Here is a 26038-nt window from a genome sequence, read left to right as displayed (position 1 = left end):
ACTATGCCCATCTATCTCCTTGCTCTGAATATAGAAGTAATGGTAAAATAATTAGAGTCGTCTCTTCTGAGAATTTGTAACTATAGGCCTATTTGGGGGAGCACCTCTATATGAGTGTATTACCAATAAAAGTCAAGGAATCCCCAAGTCAGGGGATTAAGTTAAAGTATATGCAAGTTGGTAGCACCCTAGCACTAGTGAAAATACAGTGCAAATTTAGAAAGTGAAATCCCCTTAGTATTTTCACAGATTAAATGTAGTCAGATTTGAACTCATGATACAGGAATCTCCACAAGCAGAAGAAGATAAGCCATCATGACATGAAGGTATCACGTGCAGCACTTAGCAATTCAGACCAACTTGCCTACCATTGCAGATACTAAAATTGCTAGTAGACTAAATAAACAGGGAAAATACTGAAGAAGAATAAAACACTAAGCCCTGGCTGGTGTAGCTCAGTGGATTGAGCGCGGGCCTGCGAACCAGATAACTGTGGTTCAATTCCCAGTCAGGACACATGCCTGGGTTGCAGGCCAGTTCCCAGCAGGGGACACACGAGAGGCAACCATACATTGATGTTTCTCTCCTTTTCTCCTTCCCTTCCCCTTTAAAGATAAATAAATAAATAAAAATTTAAAAAAAAAACACTAAAAGTTCACAAGGGAGATTTGAAGAAGATCAAAGTACAACTGCCAAAATTATCAATCAAAAAATTAAAACAATGGATATGGTTGATGGATATTTAAAGAGTTGAAGAAAACTGAGTTAAGAGAAAATTGAAATATAATGTGCTTCCAGAAGCTAAGGAGGAAGGTGAAAAAAGCTGAGTGGGAAGACAAAAGATATCAGGGTGGATTGTGAATGTCTAATTGATGTCTAATGGGAGGTTGTGAAGAAGAGAACAAAGAAAATGGTTTGGGAGAAATACATGGAGGATACTGAAGAGAAATGTCCAGAGCCCGAATTCAGTTAACCAAGAAGCACAGTATGTAACATGCACAATAAATAGAAATCTGCTCTTAAGACATATCACAGTGAAACTGTAGAATTCCAAAGACAAAGATAAATCAGCAACCAGAGAGGTGAGACAGATAACCTATGAAGGAAGGAAATTTAGACAGACATTAGAGTTCTTAACTACCACAAATGAATCAGAAGGACAAAAGGGGGGGCAATATATTCAGGATGTTGAGAAAAACATTGCGATCAGCCTACAATTCAAGACCTAGCAAAATTACTAAGAACAGTGGGAAGATTAGATGTTGTCAGAGAAAGGGAAACTGAGATTTTACCCCCACAGACACTTTCTAAAAAAAAGGAAGTCATTCCAAAAAGAGAGAGGGTCTGCAATGCCCTCCCTGATAAGAACAGATCTGCTGCCATGGTTGGTGTGGCTGAGTGGACTGAGTGCCAGCCTGCGAACCACAGGATCGCTGGTTCCATTCCCAGTCAGGGCATGTGCCTGGGTTGCGGGCCAGGTCCCCCCAGTAGGGGTCACTGGAGAGGCAACCACACATTGATGCTTCTCTCCCTCTCTTTCTCCCTCCCTTCCCCTCTGTCTCAAAATAAAATAAATAAACTCTTAAAAAAAAAAGAACAGATCCAAGAAAGATGATTCTCTCAGCTCTGTGAGGATCCAGCAAGAAGGAGGCCATTTGCCAGTCAGACACCGAATCTGTGCAGACCTTGATCTTGGGCTTTTCCGCCTCCAAAACTGTGAGAAGTAAATGTGCGCTGTATCAGGCACTTACTATTTGGTCTTTTGTTATGGCACCCCAAGCTCATTCATACAGGCTGAAGAATATAAGACATTTTTTGACCAAAATTTTACAAAAGTCATGGAAGAGGGAAAGTCCCATGACAATTTTACTCACAAACGTATAAGGAAAGATTCTAAAGGCAAATTTTGCCAAACTGGATCCAGTTGGGTGCAGCACAAATTTTAAGCTCGAACACTGTCTTTTCTTCTACACCGACTCCTTTTGCTGTTTTATGGAGTGTCGTTCCTTTAAGTATCCTTTCCATGCTAATGATTCTCAAAATATTAGTACTATTTTTAGGACCGACCAGAGGAAGAGTCCATTTTACAATGCTAAACCCGCATCTGTTCAGTAATTTCAAAAGAAAACCTGAGAGCCCCTGATGCCCAGCAGATTATAAGTAAACAAACAAGCAATATTTATTACATAATTGGATAAAAACAAAGGTTCGTGCAAGATCCTAAGAAGTCAAAGCGCACCCTTTCCACGCTTCCGCTTACCATTCCGTAGGATTTCTGTCTCTCTTGCCCCCCTCCCCGAGGGCGTCCACAGCAGAGACACCTGAGGCCAATCTCTTTGTGAGACCTGCATCCACATTGTCCTCCGCAGTCCCATCTCAGGCAGCAAAATTCTCTTTTCCTCCTCTCCCCTGCCGAAAACCAAATGAAGTAAAACAATAACACGCTCACAGAAGAAGAAACAAACAAAATTTCTGGCATTTCTACTTCTGGATCCCACAGCTATTGGAAGACAGCATTTTCTTTTTTATGGTCTTATGCTCTTGTTGCGTTGTGATTTAACTGTCTCTGAACTATTTCTTTATGTAAGTAAACTTTTTTGGTAATCTCTGGATATATCTTTTTTTTTAAGATTTTATTTATTTATCTTTAGAGTGGAAGGGAAGGAGAGAGGGAGAGAAATATCAATGTGTGGTTGCCTCTCATGCGTCCCCTGCTGGGAACTGGCCTGCAACCCAGGCATGTGCCCTGACTGGGAATCGAACCGCAATCGTGTAGTTCGCAGGCCCGCGCTCAGTCCACTGAGCTACACCAGCCAGGGCATGGGTATATCTTTTTAATTTGTGGAGTATGTGACCGAGAAGGGGGCAGCAGACAGAGTAGGATGGGAAATTTTGGACAGAAGCAATCTTCTGGCGCTCTTTCACTTAAATGATGTAGGGGTGTTTTTCCCCCCTCTCTTTGTTTGGCTAAAAAACAAACAAAACGTTTTCTCCTTGCATTCTACTTGATTTTTTTTCTGGTTTGGTGGCAGTCTTCCTGTAATGAGAGTATGTTTATAGTTTAATGCTGCAATCTATTATGTGCTTAAGTAAGTATTTGCTGCTGGCTAGAGAGCTTCATTGTAAGGGAACTATATCTTTATAATAATTTTCTCATGCCCTGGCAGGTGTGGCTCAGTGGATTGAGTGCTGGCCTGTGAACCAAAGGGTTGCTGGTTCGATTCCCAGCCAGAGCACGTGCCTGGGTTGTAGGCCAGGTTCCCCAGTCGTGGGTGCATGTGAGGCAACCACACATTGATGTCTCCCTTTCTTTCTGCCTCCCTTCCCTTTTCCCTCCCTTCCCCTCTGTCTATAAATAAATAAATAAATAAATCTGTAAAAGAAGTTTAAAAAAATAATTCTCTCAGAAAGTCCTATTTTAATAGTGAAAGTAACCACATTCCTAACGAGCTTACCTATCACCACTTCAATGAAATAAAAATTATTAAAATTAATAGATACAGTTACAATGTACAGTTCCATTAATGAATGAGGATCTGTGAAAAGTTATTAGGATGATTTGTCTAAATGTTTCTCTGTTTTTAAGCCTGCATTGTATTTTAAATACATTTATGACGCCCCCCCCAAAACTGGAATTTATTTATAAAAAATTGTGTATTTATTTATTCTTACATGTGGAAGCGTCATTCACTTTCAAAGTACTCTCCATTTGATGCAATGTGCCTATTGAGACTTTTTTCCACTTCTCAAAAGTTTTTAAACTCATCACTTTTGATGTCTTTTCATGCTTCTGCCATATTGTGTTTCACCTCTTCCACACTGGCAAAACATTTCTCTTTGAGACCTTTTTTTCATCCAGAGACACAGAAAAAAAAGTTGCCAGGGCAGAGATCAGTGAATAGGGAGGGTGGGGCACGGGGTCATGCTGTTTTTGGTCAGAAACTGGTGAACACTGCGCCTCGCTCATGTGGGCGGGTGAGCTCATAAATCACCCATTGCAAAATGGGCAAATGCACTGAATGAGTCTTGAGAAAAATTCACTGAAGCTGAACACAGCTTCTCACAACAACGCCAGCTGGTACACTGAAGTAGATGGCTTCCTAGAATAGTCCCCTAGTGGGGGAAGCCTGTACTACATGGGTGCCACCCTCCAGAAGGTAATTATGAATTTTCTGGGCCCCCTTTTATATTTGGGTTCAAATTTCCAGTTTTTATTTCACATGCAAAATGTATTCTCCCAGAACAAATAAAAATATTCTTTCACAGTTTCTTAGGAATGCCACAATCTGGCTTACATGTTTGTAATATCGAGGTACATGAGTTAATAATTCATTTAAAATATAAGAATAGGATAGACAATTCACTGTGAAGACAACTTTCCATTGCCAACAAAAATCATTAAGTTTTCAGTTTATATTGCAGAGTACTTGAGGAAGTGATGTTTTTTCATGTATATTGATTATTTTAACTTAATTTTCTGTCAGGTTTTTTTTGAAAGCCAAGTGTAAATTTTTGTTATTATGTGTTCTCTTGGTAACTATGACTAGGATTGCATTTTCTACATTGAAATGTTATTGTTGCTCTCCGGTCTTTTAATGTCTGTCTAATTCTCCTCACATTCGCCGTTGCTATCTAGCTGTATGATTCCTCTTATTACTGAGCAGATTAGCTAAATGCATGAAATAACACTCGAAAGCAACAGTTGATCAGTGCTCTGGGGCGACAAAGTTTTAATTACGGTTCAGGGTTTCTTACTAACTCCATTCAGTGGGAGCACAGGTCAAACGGGCAGAGTCCCAGAAAATCCACAGGCCAGGCATCCCATCAGAGTCTGTCTAATAAGGTGCTTAGAAATAGAAGGCAGCGTATGCCATCACTAATTCAAAAGAATTCTGCACGCTTAGATTGACATTGGGTCTTTTCACTCGCTGAGATAATCAAAAAATCTGTGTAAACCAGTCTCTTTTGTTGACCGCCAGGCCAAGCAAAGAACCAACCCACCGAAGGTCAACTCTGCCGTCATCTCTTAGGCCATTTCAGTCCTTTCAAGCCATAGAAATCTCATGGATGGGAAAGTGAGATTTCTAAAACTAATTCTGAGGCTAGATCGGTTCTTCAACATTTGGCCACATTATATCCTCTTCAATTGTATTAGAATTCTACAGATGTGCACAAAAAGGGAGACTGTTTTTGCCTTTAGCCAGATAAAGGGCCAAATTTAAACAGTGCTTGCGTCGCCCGTTTCTGCATACTGTGATTGGAAGGTCTCCGCAGCCCCCTGTCACAACGGTGAAATTTTATTATGAAACATTCATTTCTCTGGAGAAACTCTCAGTAGGCTGTAGGCATTTTCTTCTACAATACAGAGAGCTCTGATTATAGCCATGAGCAGTGTTCTCTGAGTTAGTATGTGATGGAACTTCTAGTTGAAGTTTTGACGGAAAAAAAGTAGGAAACTATATTTGATTTAGAGTACAGGGCCATGCCTTTGTCACCGATTTGGGTAGACTATTTTAATAGAAATAGTTTGTTCCAAATAATGTTCCCTCCTCTTCTGATGCCTGGAATACTTTTTTTTAAAAAAAATCCAGGAAGGTCTATTGTGTTTCCCTAAGTGGTGGTGATCTTTTTCATTCCCCTGCCTATTTCTTCCGTGCTTGTGCTTTTTTTTTGTCCTTGACTACTTCAGCCCTTCTTTGTTTTCTCATTAAAAAGCCTTGTGATAATATACTCTTTATCCAGTCATAAAACTATTGGCCTTTATTCTGGGAATTGGTGTCAAGGAATGAAAAAGACAACGACAGTCTCCATCCTCATCAGAACTTACAGGCTGAAAGAGAAAAAGACAGTTGATGGAAAATTGCCCTATGGTGTGATACGTGCTAAGACAGAAATACAAGGTGCATGAGGGCACACAGGGTGTGAGGGACAGCCACCTAGAGGGGAAGATGTCCGCATTTCCAAGGTAAGCCTCAAAGGGTAAATGTATATTAGCTAAGAAAAGGAAACTGGGGGTGGGATTGTTCTAGGAAAGCGGAACCCCATGTTTAAATAAAGGGCAACTCTCAAGAGGACTCTAATATCTACTAGGAAATGAAAAACAAAATTTCTGTAGAGCTAGTGCAAGGAGTAGGAGATGCCAGCAGGGACTCTGAAGGGACTTGAAAGCCATATTAAGGGTATGGCTTTTATACTAAAGAAAAAAAACATACTAGAAGATTTTCAGCAGAGAGCCATAATTTCCGTTTAGAAGGAACACACCGTAGCGGCTTTGTAGATGGGCAGTGACAGTGTGGGATGCTGGCCAAGAGGCGTATCGTATTTGAGGCAAGATACGGTGATGACTTTAACTAGAGTGAAAACAGTGGGGAGAGGCAGAAAGGAAGGACGCAAGACGTATTAGGAGGTAGAAGAAAGAATTGCTGATTTGTTGACTGATTAAATGGCAAATGGTGACAGATAGGATAGAGGAAGAGGAAGTATCTAGAATTATGGCTACTAGAGGCAAGGATTAATTATAAATCACTGACATAGGCAAAATGCAGGGAAAGGCAAAGCCAAGCTGGGGAAGTGTAAAATAAATCAGAAGGGAGGCACAATGGGACCGTATTTGGATGAGTTGCGAAGTTTTGGTGGCTGTGGGACATCCAAGAGGAGAAGTCAAGCAAGGCTATCTATATGCACGTTTGGAGGTCAAGGGGGAAATCTGGCCTAGAGATGCAGAGTTGAGAGTTGTCAGTTTATGAGGTGTCATTGAAACTAAGGGTATGGGTAGAATGCAAAGATGGGAGCGCCTAGGACAACATGCTAGGCTTTATAGGACAGATATAAACACCGGGAATGCCCTCTGAGCTCTGGCAGCATCGTGAGGCTCCGGCTCCTTCTGCCGTTGGCCCAGATGCCTTTAGCCTAATTCATCCTTGAGTAACACTGTGTTTCATGTAGGCTTTATTTTTAAAAGTGACATTGCCAGCATCTCTTAAGAGCCAGCATTTCTATTCTTTATGTAATTTCTAACATTTTTTTTATTGAGGTAGCATTGGTTTATAGCATTCTATAAGTTTCCGGTGTGCGGCATTATAATTGGACATCTATATGTACTACAATTTGCTCACCACCAAAAGTCTAGTTTCTAACCATGACCGTACGATTAACCCCCCCTTTACCCACTTCACCCTTTCCCCTCTCATCGCCACCCATCTGTGGTCTGCCTCTGTGAGTTTTTTTGTTGTTTTGTGTATCTATTTGTCTGCTTCCATTTTTGTTTTTTATGCCCCACATATAAGTGAAATCATATGGTATTTCTCATTTTTCACGTGACTTGTTTCACATGCCATAATACCATGTGTTGCAAATAGCGGGACTTTACAGTTTTTGTGGCTGAGGATATATAACGACATCTTTATCCATTCATTCATCAATGGACACATATATTGTTTCCATATTTTGGCAATTTTAAATAATGCTGCAATGAACATAAGTATACATCTGTCTTTGAGTTGGTGTTTTATTTATTTGTTTGTTTGTTTATTTATCTTTAGAGGGGAAGGGAAGGAGAGAAGGAGAGAAATATCAATGTATGGTTGCCTCTTGTGAGTCCCCTGCAGGGAGCTGGCCTGCAACCCAGGCATGTGCCCTGACTGGGAATCAAACCGCAATGATGTGGTTCGCAGGCTCGCACTCAATCCACTGAGCTGCACCAGCCAGGGCTGAGTTGGTGTTTTTATAGTCTTCAGATGCATACCCAGAAATGGAATTTCTGGATCATATGGTGCTTGTGTTTTTTAATAGAGGACTCTCCATCTGTTTTCCGTAGTGTCTGTACAATGTGTAATCCCACCAACCGTGTATGAGGGTTCCCTTTTCTCCACCTCCTCACCAGCATTCTTTCTTATCTTGTCGGATAATTGCCATTCTAACAGGCGTAGTTCGGATTTGCATTTCCCCATAATTAGTGATATTGAGCACCTTTGCATGTGCCTGTCGGCCATGTGTAAGTCTTCTTTGGAAAAATGTCTATTCAGATTTCCTGCTCATGTTTTTAATCATTCCTTTTTGTTGTTGTCCTTGAGATGTGTGCGTTCTTTATAAACAGGGTCTGGCACAAATAATGCCCTTTTTATTAAACAATCATAAGCATGGCATTCTGAAACATAACAGTATCACACTCAAGCACGCCATAGGACATTTCAGGTGACGTGTTCTACACCCATATTATTAGCCTACCAACCACACTCAAGCAGGTGCTACTTCTGCCAGACCCTGTATTTTTGGATATTAACTCCTCACCAGATGTATGATTTGCATGTGTCTTTTCTCAGCCGGTAGGTTGCCTTTTCATTCTGTTGGTGTTTCCCTTTGCTGTGGAGAAGCTTTTTAATTAGTTGTAGTCCCATATGTTTATTTTTCTCTCATTTCCCTTGTTGTTGGACTTGAATCCACAGAACATTGCTAAGATTGATAACACGGGGCTTACTCCCTGTTTTCTTCTTAAGTACTTTATGATGCCAGGCTTTTAATCCATTTTGAGTAAATGTTTGCCTATGGTCTAATAGTCTTTATGGAACATAAAAAGCAGGATCATTTTTCAAACCCCAGTCATGGTCTGTGGGGAGAAGAGTTCCTTTGTACCAAGTAATCATGACTATATATTTTATAATAAGAAGAAACACTTGATAGGATGCATGATTTAAGGAATTCCTCAACAGTTGCCTGTCCCTCTCCTTACTCTCATGACGACTTTTTAAAAGGTGAACATATCCTTGAAGGGAGTCTCTGATCTGTTCAGCATGCTATTTATAATTGAAAAGTGTTAAATTATTCTAATCATACTTATAGTAACAATCAAGATTAATTGCAGCTATATTAGGATTACTTATTATTTGTTCTACTTCAGCAGTAACACAAATCCAATTGTACAAGCAATTTCCATAATCCAACCTGTGGGGAAAAAAAGCAGGAGGGAAAAGGCAGGCAAAACCAGTTGAACTAGTATGCAGAATAAATCCTGAACCAGGTGGTTATCTAACATTCCCGTTTTGCAAAGCAGCCGATTCAGAACAGATTGTATATGGGTCTCACTGGTGGAAGTGGATTATCTATCTTGAATTGGATTGTGATGACGATGACCCTATTCTAAGTAAACCAAATCTCTTCAACTACATAATGAGATCAGGAGGAACATTCAGCCTGAGAACGACAGATTGCAATGACTGAGATGATTTCCCTAATGTTTTTTTTTTCCAGCCTCCATGTGCATAATCCTGTACTTTCTGTCCTGAAAGGATTCCTGATGCTGTAGCTCTGTGTGCTGTCCCCTTTTTCCTTGTTCTCTATTCGTAGTTTTTGAAGGAGAGCTGAATGAGTGGCAGGAAGCTGCGAAATCTGTCTTACAAAAAGGTGATGGTGGAAGAATCTATATTTACTGGGCAGCACGACCGCAGGAAAATAACGAGGAAACATTGAACCGATTCATCCTTCTTCCCTCTTTAGGCCGTGAGAAGGCAAAAGTTGCTGGAACAGAGTATCCAGTCTGCCCAGGAGATCGAAAAATCCTTGCAGTCCATTCAGGAGTCCCTCTCCTCTATCGACAAGCAGTTGACAGCTTATATCACCGACAAAGTGGATGCGTCTCAAATGCCTCAGGAAGCCCAGGCAAGTTGACGGGGGAGTGCGCTTCTGTTCTTTGGGTTTCTATCTTCGGAACAAGTTACTGCTGAATGTCGAGCTTAAATTGTATTCAGTTAGCTGTGCAGAGGGTTGCTCCATGGAGTGATTTCACTGTGTGGAGGAACGGGAGAAAAGGAGCTCTGGATTTAGCACTAAGATTGGCTTTTGAAAGTAAGTAGAGGAATTTGACAGAGAGCCACCTACAAGGCAGGGGCACTATCACCCCAAAGGGTTCTCTTTTCCCATATTTTCAAACAAGTATGCTTAAGACATGGAAAACCAGAGGAATTCAAATGGTAAAGAAAATATTTCTGGTGATCCTATTCAAAATGCAGCATCAAACACTTTACCATCAACGCATCTTCGTTAGAGCAGAATCACAACTGATGTATGGTCTCCATACTGTTCTATGTTTAATGGGTTGCAAGTAGGTAACAAGAAGAACTGAAAAGGAGCACATTCGCATTTTATTACTAATCATACTGTATTTACTCGCACTCACACACATTCAGCTGTATTCAATTGAATTATAAAACGTGTTTAAAAGTTTTGCTACAGCGAGAGTTAAAATGGCAATGAAAGGAAATCTATGCCAACTGTATACTAAGTAAATGTAGCCTATGGCTAAACTAACTTGCGCCTTGGGAAGCATTTTAAAAATTCTGTACTTCTATTTTAAATAACATTTAAATGTACATAAAGTATCATAGGTATTATTTATTTAAATGTCTTTAGTGTTTTCTGATAGCAAGTTCTTTAGCTACCTTCCAAATCATATGTGCACATGCGTGTTATGAACTCCATAACCAAGGATACCTCAGACCAATATACTCTAATGTGAGGGGCATTCGAAGGTTATCTCCCCATCCCAAATCGGATAATGGTTGAGTAAAATATTGGATTTATAGCTAATAGTTACAATGCAATTTCAGTGTAGTGAATCCCAGTTAAATTGGTACCCGGAACACTGGTGCACGCAAGAGCACAGGTTACTTTATCATACTCAGTTTGACCAAGAAAATCCCTGAGATTATGGGGCAGAGCACAGAAAATTCTGATAGACTTCAGTCCAGAGCAGAAGCTTTCCACTGACCATTGCATTCGGAGATAAAGCGAGTGAGGTTGAGGGCGATTCCTGATGCTGGAACCCTCATGAGAGTATTTCACTGGGACCACAGATGTGAATGCCCTAGTCAATAGGAGATGATAGGAAACACATGTGAGAGTTTACACCTCTCAGTAGAGGCGTGTCTTCTTCAAACTCACAGAAAGCCCAGTCAAGTTCGCTAGCGCTGACCTTAAGTTGGGTTACATAGAACATTTTCTGGGCAGGCTTTAGGAAAAAAGCACGACAGGAATGCGAAATTCTTACTGCTAAGAACTACAAAACTATAAAGTAAAGGCAAAGTAGAACTGCTTATTTTTTAACTTTAATCAAACATTCCTCCAAATTCATGTATTTTTTCACAGTTATCAAGCATTCGCTTTCGAAATAAAGTTGGAGAAAACTCTGTGGAGTATAAATAATAAATATTAACATTGCAAGCCTGTTATAAAAAATTTAGACTTACTTTTGAGGCTTGAAGAATAAAACTGTGAGTAACAAATTTGAGATAGGCAAAACTGGTTATTGTTTTAGAAAAAATGGGAGCTTTTAGGAAAAAAATCTTTAGTTGAAAAGATTCTGGTGTGGAATGTTGAATGTTTTCTTTCATTTAGATGTGCATACAGCATTCTATAAACATGAACATAACCTACTAATTAGTTTATTATAACATAATATAAACATTGTATTTGTTTCTTTAAATAAAAAAGGCTATATTAAAAATATTAATAGATTGGCAAGTATTTTGGACTGTAGAAGCCCAAAATACTTGCCAATAGAAACACACCGGCAAGTTAACAAATTTCCAATCTCCTTGAAAAAAAAAAGATCAAATACAAACAAGCTCAAATCCATTTTTCATGCATTTCTGGTTGCACCTGCATTTTTGAGATAATTCTTGATTTTGAATTCCCCAAGTGGTAGCATATAATGTTGGCAAATGCAAAGCCCCTGAAACCTATTGAAACATTCTTCTCCATGGTTTTATTTTAAGATGACAGCAACTGAATTGTTTTCTGGAACAGACTTATCAAGTGCTCAGATTTGCTTCAAGGATTGCACTTCCTGAAGTTCAATTTGAAACACCCTTGAAAGAAATAAATAGAGAGTAACGAGGTTTTCTGGATAAAAAGAGCTTAAGCATGGTGTGTCAGACAAAGAACCCACAAAGAATTTCACCAAAATGACATCTTTCTAAGTGTAAATAATGCAGGGTAATCGTAATGCTTTGTTTTACTAAAAAAAAAAAAAAAACAAAACCAACAATGTGTTTCTTTAAGTTGTCATAAAAACACAGTGCCCGTTAAAAGATTAGCTTTCCTTTTTCACAACTTTAGTACTTGTTTTAGTACATCTCTGAGAAGCAGGACAGAATGAATGGCATTACCGCATTTGATCACCTTAACATAGCTGTGCTCGGATTTCCTGTCACAAAAGGGCCACATAGATTTGTGGAGGTCTGACTCCACCGTGTGGTGTACTGGCAATTTTGCTACTCAATTTATATTTGTTAATAGAACCTTCTTTTTCTGCCTTTTGAGTTTCTCAAGTGTAAAAAAAAAATCCCAGTATTAAGGAAATGCATGCATTGTGTGTATAAGTTTGTGACAGGCATACTCTTGTTATATATAAAAGAAGTTGTATTTCAAGATACTTCCTTGCATTCCATGTGCATTTTACAACTCCAGGGCAGGAATGGGCTGCCCATTGGCTCAGGATGTTAATTGATCAGTTACCTGTTTTGATTAGAGAACTGGCTCTTTTGGTTCTAAATTGGATTAAAAATATTTCACTTTTTTATTTAGTGATAGGAGCTCACAGGAGTAAAGCTTAACTTTGTAGACAGTAAAACTGCATACTGCAAGGGCAGTAGAACATGTGTTCAACAGAGTATTTCTTTTTCTTTTTTAGATTTTATTATTTTTAGAGAGTGGGGAAGCAAGGGAGAAAGAGAGGGAGAGAAACATTGATCAGTGGCCCCTCGCACACTCCCAACTGGGGACCTGGTTGCAGCCCGGGCATGTGCCCTGAGCAGGAATTAGAGCAGCGACCTTTTGGATTGCAGGAGGACTCTGAGCCCACTGAGCTCCACCAGTCAGGGCAGAGTGTTTTATTTAAAAAAATACTTAAACCAAAATCTTAGATGATAGAACTGCAGCATCAACTGCTCATGCCAGCTCATTTAAAGAGATTTTTTAAAATTAAAGTGCAAAATTAACATGATATCTTATTGATTTAAATAGCAGAAAGTAAATGAGGAAAACTCTTCTAATATAGAAATCTATCTTCTAGATATTGAAATGACAAACTTCAGGGCTATTTCAACAATGGTACAATTAAAATATAAGACTTTTGAGTGTGTCTTCGAAACGATTTTACAGAATAAAATGATCAAATCGTATAACTGCAGAGAAACACGTGGCATGAATGTAGTTGTTTACTCCCTAATTTTCCTGAAGAACATACTGAAATGCAGAGATTTAGTTTTAGTATCCGTGGTCTATAAAAACCATCCAAGTACGCTCCAGGCCAATCACTTGAAAGTCTCTGGATGGACTCAGTCATCAGAATTCTCAGAACCTCCCCCCCGCCCCCGCCCCCGGTTATTCTAATGTGTAGCCAAGGTTGAGAGCAACTCTGGAGGGTGCGTTATTGGTCACGGTTGAATTTCTCCAGCGCTTGCTTCAAAGCACAGTTCTCACCACTCCTTGATAAAGATTTCCAACTATGGCTGTGTCGAGGTTTCAGTGGGAGGGAGTCAGGTTGGAAATCAAACTACTAGTCACTTTCTCTCCTATTTAATTATCCCATTACTCTTAGGAGAAATGGGTAAACATAGAAAACATCACTGACAACTCCTGCATGAAGGTATTACCATATTTTTTGGACTATAAGATGCACGTCCCCCCAAATTTGGGGGGAATAATGGTTGTTAATCCTGCTGTTGAGTTCTGTTTACATTTACATTAGTGAAATATTATGCTATTTATGAAGCATTTTACCACATTTTTTGCTTCAAATTTTTTTTGCCTATTTTTCTCCTCTAAAACCTAGGTGTGTCTTATGGTCTGAAAAATAAGGTCATTGGGACAAATAAAATGTTCAGTGTAGCTCTTTGAAGATGAACTCAGCTTGGTTTTCTTTATTCTCTTTACCTGCAGCCCCCCATTCTACATATGATAACATGCCAGTTAGCTTGGATGTGCCTCTAAATCATTGTAGGGGCCCTCATGACTATGTCTAAATAGATACTTACGTGTCTGTAAGTCTCAAAACTATGAAGATACATTCATCTGCATTTGTGTCCTTGTCCAGTCATTTCCTATTTGCAGTCTCCAAAATGTAAGAACGATCCCACGTGCGTGGGTACCTGTTGAAAAGCTCCATACTATTCTGTGTGGATGATGCACGCTTTATAGAAGAAACCGTGGCCCTGTTCCCCAGGTGACCACAAGAAGCCGGGGGGGGGGGGGGGGGGGGGACGGTGCCTAGCAGTGACTGCAGTAGCCAAACTATTCTTTTTCTTTTGTCTGGCCGATTTCCGATTCCGTCTTTTGCAACCTCACGTCCCACATAGTAGATTCATGTATATGAATAACAGGAAAAACTTGAGCAATTTAGGAAGCAAACCAATTATCATCAAAGGAGAAGACATCTTAACATAGGGATGCGTTCCTTGTACTTTTTCATACCATTAACACTGTGGCTAAACCTGAGTATCAGTAGATAGAAAAGAGGGATCTTCTTTTCACTAGAGAAAGCTGTTAATTTAAACCGATTGCGTTAGCTGCAGATCAGAACAATTGATAATTGGGGTCTTCCTTTGTTTTTGGAAGCTGAACTTTATAACTCACTTTAAATATATTGCGCCATATTTAAATGTAAGCATTCCAAACAATCTAAATCAATGGCTTAAAAACAAGGACTTAAATGTAGATGTTGGGCTATTAGATGAAGCTTATGATTTCAGTAGGGAATAAAAAAGACTTTTAGAGTGTAAATAGGCATATCTGATTGCCAAATGACTCAGAACAGTCTACCTTTACAGCCCACCTCACTGATTTATGAACTAGGCAGTGTAAACCCACATAGGGAATTTGTTCAGGGTTTATTTGATAGTCAAATCATTTAACCTCAGAAGAAGAAAATGCAGAACTATTACAGAGATTTGGGTTCCAATAGGAAACCCTCCAGAGTCATAGCAGAAATACATTCTTTTACCCAGCAATGTAGATACAATGGCGAACATAATGCAGTTCATTTTAAGTCCGTTCCTACTTTGAAATGCTACCTCTGTGTGTTACTACATAGAACTGATTACTCCCCTACTTAGAATGCCTATGATTGTTATTTTGACATGTTTAGTAGTGTAGGAGGCAATCACAAGCAAGAGTTACAGAAGTTGCAAAAGATTATACGCATGCCTCAGGCCATTGACCTGTACCTGGAAACGCTGCTCGGCCTCCTGTCCTCACAGGAGGTGTAACGATAGAGAAATGGACGCTTTCTACTTATAAACTCAGAGTTGTACTTCTCAAGTCTGCCATTCAATAACAGTATGCCATTGCAAAAAATCTCTCTACAAATCAGAAATATAACAGGGAAACTAGAAGCATCATAATAGGGTCCCACTGCAAGACTCTTGCAGTACTTGGAATATTTTGACACAATTTAGATTCAACCCATTTTCCTTGTTTTCTATCCTATACATGAATATTTATTCCCAAAAACTAACAGAGAAGTTATGAATCTAAAATGCACACCCAGATAATTCTTGCAATAGCATGCCCTGTTTTATTTATTTATTTGTTTTAGCATTTGTGACTATCCAAAACATTCCTTATTTATGTTTTCATTACTTTGTTGTTGTTTTCCTTGCCAGCCTCCACTCCCTACACACAAAGGGTAGGCCACCCGAGAGCAGGTTTATAGAATTTAATGAATACACCAAATAGCTGCTGGGGACCCGCTGCAGGACTGTCCAGCGGGTCCCCAGCAGCTATTTGGTGCATTCATTCAAATCTATAAAGATCTAGTCCCCAAAGTTGTCTGATGTGCCAGACAAGTGTCCTAGGAGCTGTTAGAGAGAAATTTTAATATTTTTCATTTTAAAAGACACTATTAGTAGAGGAGTTTTCAAAGAATATATTTGAGGAATGTTGTTAAATAACCTGCAATCAACTTAAATGGCGGTTGTTTATCAATAACCGTGATGGCGTCCACTACGAGAGCATACGGCGATAACATAATGTTTCGGGGTTTCAGATCCAAATACTTTGAGTGAATTTTATTTCTAAAGTATTTTGACTGAGACTGAGGCTTCAACTCAGATCTTCCTTCTCCATTTTGATAACTAGCTCTCTACCATGCAAAAATGAACATACAGCTAATATAGTTCCCCATTATTTCTATGCATGTATCCAAACTTCCCCCTAAAGTTTTGTCTCTGCACTTATCTAATTTGAAAAGTAACCATAATTTACTTGGAAATGCACATTTGTAATATAATGGGCTCTTCCATTATCATCACTACTATTATTGTTATTGTAACTACCACTAACACCATTTCTCAGGTTTATTGTAAGGAAAAATAATTTCATACAATATTTCCTTTTTTATTTTTAGAAGGTTTTTTCATCAAGTTTACTTTCAAAATTTTGCATGTTGTATTAGCCTGCTGAAGATTTATGGTCAACCTTTTATATTTTCCAAGCTTAAAAGGTTAACCCAAACTTAATACACCATAGAAACTTGGTTTTGCAGAAATCTGTTCATATACCTCATATACCATAGAACTCATATGCCAAGGAACAGTGTTTTGGAAAGACTAAAATAAAATGTTTCCTTCATATCACTCCTGTGCCCAGAATGAAAGAATATGGCCATCAGTTAATTTCTTAAAGTTCCTAAAATATCGTTCTACAAAAGTACTTAAAGTTAGTTGCACTAAGTCAATAAGGTACATTTCTTTTTGTGATATCAAAATGTTTTCCATTGAATGAATTTACATGCATATAGACAAATTACATGTATATTTAATAAATGTGTATAGATATATACACATATTTAACTTAATAAATATGTACTGAGGGTTCCAATATACCTCACAAACCTGAAATAGCCTGTGATCAAGTTGTTAAATGTATGACAAGCTGGTTGACCTGAGAACTATTACTGATAAAATCAAAACTGCTCTATCTGAATTAATGTTAATTTAATACCCTTTCTAAATCATCTAATCAACTTATGGGGCTTGTTTTTTTACAAACAGTAATAAAAAGCTGTGCAAATTTCTTCTTAACTTTTTTACTCATCGTATTATTGCAAAGTATAATGTGAAACTTTTAAAAATCATCCGCCCATGACCATAATTACATTTTTTCATGTTCTCTATATTTTAAAAGCCCAAATTATCCACAATCCTTCAGTTCATTTTCTTTCACTAATTTTGGAGTATGTGTTATGTATGGACATTTCCCCTTCTCAGGAATACAATTTCAAAATTGCTAATGTTTAAAAATGACTAATCTAACAGTGTTACATTTCTCTATTAATAGTCTCAATATGACATCTTGGAATCTTTTTCTTTTTGAAACATGTGAGTTATTTTCTCTGGAATCACTTTATTTGACATTACAAAAGCTCCAATCATTATTTTGTGTAAAGTTTCCTTTTTTCCATTAAATACTTTAGACAGCTATAGCTTAATTTTGCTTGCCACTTTCTGTCATTAATTTGATATAATGTGAATGTTCTGATGAGGTAAATCCTGAGGAAAAGCCCTGCTCTCAGCTCAGTTAATTGTAAAGTGCTATATTGGAAATGTCAGTAATGTTTGATTGGTTTTTAGTTCTGTAATTTGCCCTTTTTAATAGAAAAAAATGGTTATTTTGATTTTCATTGTTAGTAAGTAGTGCTAGTTATGAACACAATTACTGTTTTGTCAAACGTCTTTTTTTGGTATTGGTATGGTAATTTAATTTGCTTTATACTTTTTCCACTTTCATGAAAACACACACACACACACACACACACACACACACACACACACACAAACTTAGTGATTCTGGAAGATAATGAAACGAGAACTCCTATTCGAGAACGTATGGCGGTTCCAGATCAGCAGAGTCTGATTTGCTTATTCATCTCATTATATTTCTGCTGGAAATTATTGATTTCATATGAAGCCAAGCTGATAAGTTCAGATCAGTTGTTTGTTTTCTTCAGATGCAGCCTGGTAGATTTCTATTTTATGGTGAGAATAGAACTTGAATGATTCAGTCTCTATTCAGATCTTTAGCAGATCTTACATTGGTAGCCAAGTAAGGAGATCGTTTTCCTTTGAATGAAATCAACTGTTCTCAATGTTTTCTTCTGCAATATATATATATATATATATATATATATATATATATATATATATTTCATTTTCTGATTATCACGTCAGGAAAGATGATATAGCATTTGTCTTTTTTCTTATCAGAGGAATCTATAAATAAGAGGTTTCCATTCTGCCCACAAGTTTCTATAACAGTCTGTTATTTAAACAGATCACTTATTTCACTAAAAGTCTGCCCTAAAGTGATAAGCATTTTTAATTACATTTCCAGAATAATAATGGGATAAAATTAAATAAAAGTAAGTGCTGAACAGTATTCTAAATACTAATTAAAAATGATTTATCAGTTGAAAGTACAAATTGCAGAATTAATTTGTAAAAGTACTCACTGAATATAAGGGTGATGAATGATATACAATTTCCCCAAGTAGAATTGGTTGGAATTATATATTCATTTTTATCTTATAAATTTAATAGTGAATTTGGATTGTTATTCCTGAATAGAGTCATTAAGTATAATTCTAAGTATAAAGGATAATTTGAGTAAAGAACTTCATCTCTCTTGGATAGCACAATATATATTAATATATAAAATATTCTGAGAAGCTCCATAGTCTAGATACATGTTTGCCCTTGATTCTAAAATCTACATAGCCACTGGGCTCTTTCCATGCATTATTTATAAAGAAATTTTGATCTCTAATAATATTGGAGCAGTGCTATAAATAGGAGAATTTTTCTAGAAATGCTTCCTAAAAATCATGCTGCAATCTCAGTTCTATATGCTATTCAACCATCATGTATTTTCAGTTTTAATGATTTTGGTTTAATGACCCTTTAACAGTACAGATATGCATGCCCTCGGCAGTCTGTCTGTTTGCTGTAACTGTGGACATCTGAGAGTCCATGTAATGCTTTGCATTGACCTTCAAATTGCTAGACTTCCCTATCATAAGATAGGTGGTTCTTCTCATCCTCTGGCAACAGATAAAAGTTCAGTTTCTGCTTGCATTTTTATAAGTCACGGTTGTTTCTATTGTTTATGGCTCACTTGTAAAAATGTGGACTTTTGTCATCAGAAGGCCTGTGTTGCGGCGATCATGTAAGTTATCTTGGCAGCTTTGAGGGGGCCAGTGTTTACAGAAAAAAAAAATATCTCAATTGAAAATTGAAAGTTACATGCTGAGTTATTATAGTAGAGTTTTGGCAAGTGAGGGGCCCTGAAACTTAAGGTGCAATGACTTCACACGAACTCCTCCTTTAAAAAGTAATTCTTGCTCTACCCACACTCAGTCTTTCCTTCCGTGAAACTGAGTATGAACACGGCCCGCTCCAAATCCAGTCTTTGCTGGCAGGTTCACCCTGGAATGAGATCCCATTTTCTTATTTTCTCCCCTCCAACCCCCCTTCTCACTCATATGCAATGGAAATCATGCCAATTTCTTAAAGTTTTACCAAATTCTATGGTAGAAATGAATTTCCCTCCTCTTTTATCCCAGAACATGAGGTTTTCTATTATACATTTGTGCTTCGTAATTTCATTATATCTCTTACATCTCCCTAGAACAAAAGCATTTTAGGAATAAGGATGCTAGTTTCATTCTCACTATGGGGAATTAAGTAGCAGATGCAAAACTGGCTTCCTGAATTGAATTAATAAACTACTATTAATATACAAATCATAGTGAATGTCTGTTTTGTCTAACAAATGACCATTTGGGGTGCTTTTATGGTTTAATCATAATTTAAGAGGTGCTATTGTTTAAAAGGCATGGAGTTTGTTATTTTCTAGGTATGTTACCTTGGGCAAGTCACCATTTCTGCCCTCATTTGTAATGAGGATTATAAATATTTAGTTTGAGCTGATGATTAAATGAATTTATGTCAACTGTCAGTTGTTTCTCTTCTCCTCCTGGTAAACTGTTCCTTCTCTTTCTTTACTGCTTTCCTTCTCCGCATCTTTTACGTTTCTGTGTTCTCCGGGGTTCTTCCCTGGCCTTCCCTCTGAAGTTTGAGTACCCTAAAATAAATGCCAATTGTCCAAGCGCACACTGCTTTTTTGAAAAACACACATACACATCCATATATGAAGCTACAGATGGAGTGATTAATAAAATACAAAACCGCTTCAAAGTATTACTGAATTTATAGCAGCACTTTCTCATTGTGAATTTCCTTAATTATTAAGTATTAGTCATAAAGCTGTTGTCATCTGTGATTTGGATCCATTTTAAACTTTATCTTCATACTGAAAATATTGGGAACTTCTCATTTACGACATGTGGTTATTTTAAGTACCTCGTTTCCAACTAAGTTTCTAGTTCTATTTCTTCCCATGTGCTTTCAATTCTCTGTGTGTTATGTCGGATCTTCTAAACTCTACATGCTGTTCGGTCCCTCAGCCTAGCACCTTATATTCCATCAATTAGGAATGCTTCTGCTTTCAAAATGTCCCATCTCCTTGTATATTCATCGAACTATGGAGGACGCTTAGATTCAAAGTAAGAAAACTGAATCAACTAAAGCAGAAGCAAAAATGAAGTGGGAAGTTTGTGTAAGGATACAGAGGTGCCTTGTGGAAACCAAGGGCGAGGGTGCAATTTTGACTCAAGAAAGAAATGAATGAATCTCTTGTTTTGCTCTCTGCACACTATAGGATTTGACCCACTCCTAAAACTGGCTCAGAATTCAGTCAGGCACTGCCGTACTTTTTTGAATAGAACTTCATCAAAATGATCTTTACTCAATAGAGAAAATATAGACATATTTTTAGTTATTTAGAGTTCAAAAATCAGTCTCTGCAGGAAGCTAGTAAGTAGCAGACAAAAAGCAAGGCCAACTGAGGCATTTAACTTCCCTTTCTGATTTTCATAGTTGCCCTGAACTGTAATTGAAACGTGGCACAGAATGACTGAGTAGAAATCACAATTAAGGAAACTGCCCCCATGAAATCTTCTCATTATCCTTACCCTGACACAGTTAGCTTTTTAATAAAGGTTAATATTTTATCTTTGGTCACATATGAGTGTTAATTTAAAGGTAAGAGAATATCACTTTTACATATTACATACAAATAGGTATTTCCTTCTGAAACTGATATCCGGAACAGCTTGTTCATTATCACTGACACTCAGGAGGATCATTTATTTTTCACAATAACCCCATTAGGAGAGAAATAAGTGATTTGATTTCTGGTAACTTTCTGTTAAGTACAAAAAACTAGTATCCTCTTAAATAGAAATTATATTGGAGCAATGTTTTAAGAGAGTTTCTGAATTCTATCGTCTTGGAAAGTGAAGTGTTCATTGCAATAACTGGCAGAGCTTTCTGATTAATAATGTTGCCCTCCCAACAGAAAATCCAGTCGGATTTGACAAGTCATGAGATCAGTTTAGAAGAAATGAAGAAACACAACCAAGGAAAGGAGGCTGCCCAGTGGGTACTCTCCCAAATCGATATGGCACAGGTATTTAATATTATAAACACTAAGGAACTTGTTTTGGTTTGGTGTTAAAACATAGTCTGTACTAGACAACTCGATTAGTAGCCAAATTTGGATTGAGGGCATTATTTGAAAACTACTCTAGTACATATAAATGATACAGACTCCTTTGGGTTGTACATTGTGAGCATAAAATAAAGTTAATAAATTACCTTTTATTATGACAGTTGTTGGATTCTTCTCTCAAATGCAACATATTTTTTTTGTGCTGGACAAATGGAAAAGAGGAATTGGGGATTTTTTTTGAAAGTTTATTCTTGTTTATCATGATGAATGATTTCAATGCAATGAATAGCAGTAAGTAATTTTAATACAAGTGAAAATATGAGTGATTATTGTTTGGAAGGCAGAATTCAAGCGGTGTTTTCTTACACGGTCTTTACAGAAAAAATTGCAAGATGTTTCCATGAAGTTCCGGTTATTCCAGAAACCAGCCAACTTTGAGCAGCGTCTGCAGGAAAGTAAGATGATTTTAGATGAAGTGAAGATGCACTTGCCTGCATTGGAAACAAAGAGCGTGGAGCAGGAAGTAGTACAGTCACAGTTAAATCACTGTGTGGTACGTATTTCCGATGACAAGTGCACAGTTGGCCTTGACTTTCCTTATTAGGAAGTATTTCATGATCCTCTTTTATAACAGAAATTTATTTTCAGATCACTGTGAAATTATACAATTTTGAGATTAAGAACAAAAATGAGCACAGGTTTCTTGAGAGACAACAACTTTTACTGAGATAGTAGCCACTTAATATGTCTTCTGTGAGTTTTTTGAGTCTATAATTCTCTAAGGACTGTCTGGAATGTAAAGGGAGATCTTTGTTATTTAATTCTTATGGTGCTTTGAATATGTTTTTAATGGAAATACTGAAAAAGAAATACAGTATGTTCTCACTGAACGTCATCGATAGGTTCTATGATATTAAGTAAACCAAAATGTAACGAAAGCAACTTTACCATAATTGACTTAAGCAAGTGTTAGGTTGCAATGACATCTCATCAATATTTATAATGAAATGACATTAAATGAAGGGACTTTATTCGAGGACCTGCTGTATATTAGTCTGGAAACAGGAACAACAATAATACTTGCAATGAGAAAAAAAAAACTCATTAGGTATGAGTCCCAAGTAAGCTTTTAATGAACTACACAAGTTACCTCTAATTCTCAAGGCCACAGATTAAATGAAAGACGTTAAAGACAAAAGCTGGTGAAGGGCGAAATCAAGATTTCAATTCAGGCGATCTTACTCCAAAAGCTGATAACCTTTCCATGAAATGCTGGTGCTAGATATAGATTGAAGTGCCAGCATGCGACAAAAACAGAATAAAAAGCTATCAAAGGGATAATTACCCTGTAATGTAAATCTTCACTGGCCTTTGGGATTTTGAGTAGTGCCCTTTGTTGCACTTATTGGAAATTCACCAGGTCAGAGGGCTCCTGTGGCAACATGAAACTGAGTGATGAGAGCATCTGCTAGTAATTCAAGTAGTATTATAACACTCTGTGTTCCATGGACTGTTCAGTAGAAATCACATAAAATAAAAACACTGAATGTTATTAATTACCGTTAAAGGGAAAAACATTTATCCATTTAGTACTTTACATTTTCAGTATTGTTTCTGCATCCACTTCATAGCATAAAAGAAATAGACACCCGTAGTGCATTTTGGTCATACCATTATGAATGGGAAAGTCCACTTTAGCAAAAAAATTTGTATATTGCAAAAAAAATTGCAAAATATTTTTATTTAATAACATTCTTTCAGAATACAGACTACATTTTAGTGCCATAATTATTATAAGTAGTCCCACCACCCGAAAAGAAATTGTGAATGCAATGATATATAGCTATTAGCTGATGCTAGATGAGTAATGTTAGGCATACATGGGAACATCTTAAATTTTGCAAAAAGATTTTAAAGGCAAAATGACCCAAGTACACTGCTATTACGACTAAATCTATTTTCAAAGGAGGAGCTGTTTACTTTCCTCCAGGAGCAAGTCTCTAATGGCACCTTATAAAAGTTGTCTGGCAGTCAAACCCGCACACTCGTGTCCAGCTGTGACGGCCCCAGGCTCAGTGCGCAGAGCACAGGTGCTTGCTCAATTTAGTGCTGGTTCTGGTTTAAACACCAGGACCAATTCAAGTAGCCCTACTATGGAAGATATTTTCTCTTTACAATTTTTACATTTTTTCACCACTTAAAATGCCCTATTGCGTGTGCTATAATCATGGCTTTTGGCTTCAAGAAATTTTTATTCTATTAAAAAATACCTCACTGACATCAACCCAAATAAATAGGAAGATTATGTTTCTAAAATAGAAATAAATATTTTCTCTGCCTGTTGAATGACATGATGCTAATGAATAATACTACTGTGAATGAACTTTCATTGTAAAGGTAAATCGTTAAAATTTTTTTCAACTTGAGGAAATCATTTGAAATCATCTGATTCCAAAATTCCCAGAGTAGATTCCCAGCGTGACAATTGAAAATTGGAATGTTTCTAAACACCTAGATATGTTTATAACTTCCAAGAAATAAAATGAGGTAAAAAAGTAAATCACCTGGAAAGCTCTGTCAGAACTCACAGTTATTAATGAGGAATATTTATATCAAACAATCCTCAGAGGGGGTTAGGATGGAAATAGATTATGCTTGTAGCCTTAAGGAAAAAGATAATTGCTCAGCTTTTACAAAATGTTTTGTTTTAAACATTGGCTTTAAACTGAAAATAGAGATCAAACCCAATTCCCCAAATCAACAGCTCCCTGGTAGCAACTTTATTTCTCGGTACCAATGAAATAAGTAGTCGATGTTCAGACTTAACCACTGACCACGTTGAATCAGTGATGTACAATGCCAACCATGATATATGCATGTATGCCTAGGTATATGCATGTATGGATAGGTATGTGCACACAAGGATGCATAGAAATACACATCCCTTTCCAGGAAAATAGTTACAAGGCCAAATTTTGACAGTGGCTGCACAAGGTTTTGTTATGGCGGTATGCTTCATGAAGCAGTGCGTGCGTTCTTTGTAGTTGTAAGGGGCATGTGAGTTTTAAGGAATGTATCTGTTTAGAGTTCATTGATCAGCCCCATGAAGAAAATTGATTTGTACCATCTAATTAACCTTTGGAACATTTCGTCTCCTCCTTCTCTATGATTAAATACATTGAACATACGAGTTGGAAATTTGTATGTTCCATGTCCACTCCAGCGGAAGCACCATAAGAACAGCAGTGACTGGCTCTCCAGGCTACCATGGAGCCCCTGGTCCCTCCTGTACTCTCTGCAAGGTAGTGGGCACTGGAGAAATACCTGGTGAATGAGTAGATGAATTTTTCCAAACGTGCAACTGGAATTATATGACCGTCACATTTCAAATATTGTCCGCCGACTATACTAAAATAAAATGGAATAAAAGGAAATATATAAATCAATACCATTTAGGAATTCTCTTCACAAACCTGCATTGGGGAACTAAATATATGTATGAGGCACTCTTACCTTAGGAAGGATAACTATGAACTATGCACACCTGTAGGTGCTCACAGCTGCAAAACACTGCCTCGTTAAAACCGTCACCAGGAAATAGCAGTTACGGAGATCTCTGTCCCTGTTTCTTTTTATTAATAAGAGCATGAGCCCGACGCCATTGCTTATTATTGTGTTTTGTTTTATGTTTTAACTTAGAACTTGTATAAAAGTCTGAGTGAAGTGAAGTCTGAAGTGGAGATGGTGATAAAAACTGGACGTCAGATTGTACAGAAGAAACAGACGGAAAACCCTAAAGAGCTCGATGACCGAATAACAGCTTTGAAATTGCATTATAATGAGCTGGGAGCAAAGGTAGGTGTGCTGAAGCCACAGACACTGGCTTCTTCCCACTTTCTTTGTAAATTGTAAAGCAAAGCAAGAGGCGGGAATTATGTACAGTAGATGTATTAGAAAGTTTTAATAACTTTCAGTAGATAGATGCATAAATATATGCATTCACACATATATGCATAGAGATTGAGGTAGATTCTCATGTGCAGGTCTTCTTAAGAAGTGATTAATCAGTGAGGGTCTTTTTCCAGTCTGTGTTTAAAAATTTGTAAAGCTTAGGGAGACTGTCACTGGTCCATCAGGTAGTTGTAAAAGGGTTTCTTTGATCTACACTTGACTTTGTTCATTGTATGGATTTACATGTGCTGATGCCAAGGCTGTACCTACTTATATTTGGGTACAATTGAGCTGACAGATTGCACATAGATCACGTCTGCTATGATAGAGTCGGCACCTTCTGCAGAAATTGTTTCCCTGTATGGCAAGCATTGCATAATCCGCCACATTTGACTCATAAGATAGCACCAATAGCCAGTGAAGACCTATGGCTCTGTGATTATTTTTATATTTTTTGGTCCTGATC

At 37.6% G+C, this 26038-nt stretch overlaps 1 protein-coding gene across 1 annotated transcript in view; it reads left to right on the top strand.

The window, feature by feature from the left end:
• The window catches only part of DMD (dystrophin), a 1607686-nt gene that overhangs the window by 565298 nt on the left and 1016350 nt on the right, over positions 1–26038 (top strand). The window contains exons 29-32 of the mRNA XM_037050278.1: positions 9493–9654; positions 21469–21579; positions 22001–22174; positions 25321–25476. Of these exons, the coding sequence (XP_036906173.1) occupies positions 9493–9654; positions 21469–21579; positions 22001–22174; positions 25321–25476 (603 nt within the window). The remainder of the gene's footprint in view (positions 1–9492; positions 9655–21468; positions 21580–22000; positions 22175–25320; positions 25477–26038) is intronic.

The sequence above is a fragment of the Sturnira hondurensis genome, unplaced genomic scaffold (assembly GCF_014824575.4).
Source record: "Sturnira hondurensis isolate 20B ecotype Veracruz unplaced genomic scaffold, ASM1482457v3 Scaffold0006693, whole genome shotgun sequence".
Lineage (NCBI taxonomy): Eukaryota > Metazoa > Chordata > Mammalia > Chiroptera > Phyllostomidae > Sturnira > Sturnira hondurensis.
The sequence above is the reverse complement of the archived record's forward strand: the minus strand, read 5'-3'. Positions and strand labels throughout refer to the sequence as shown.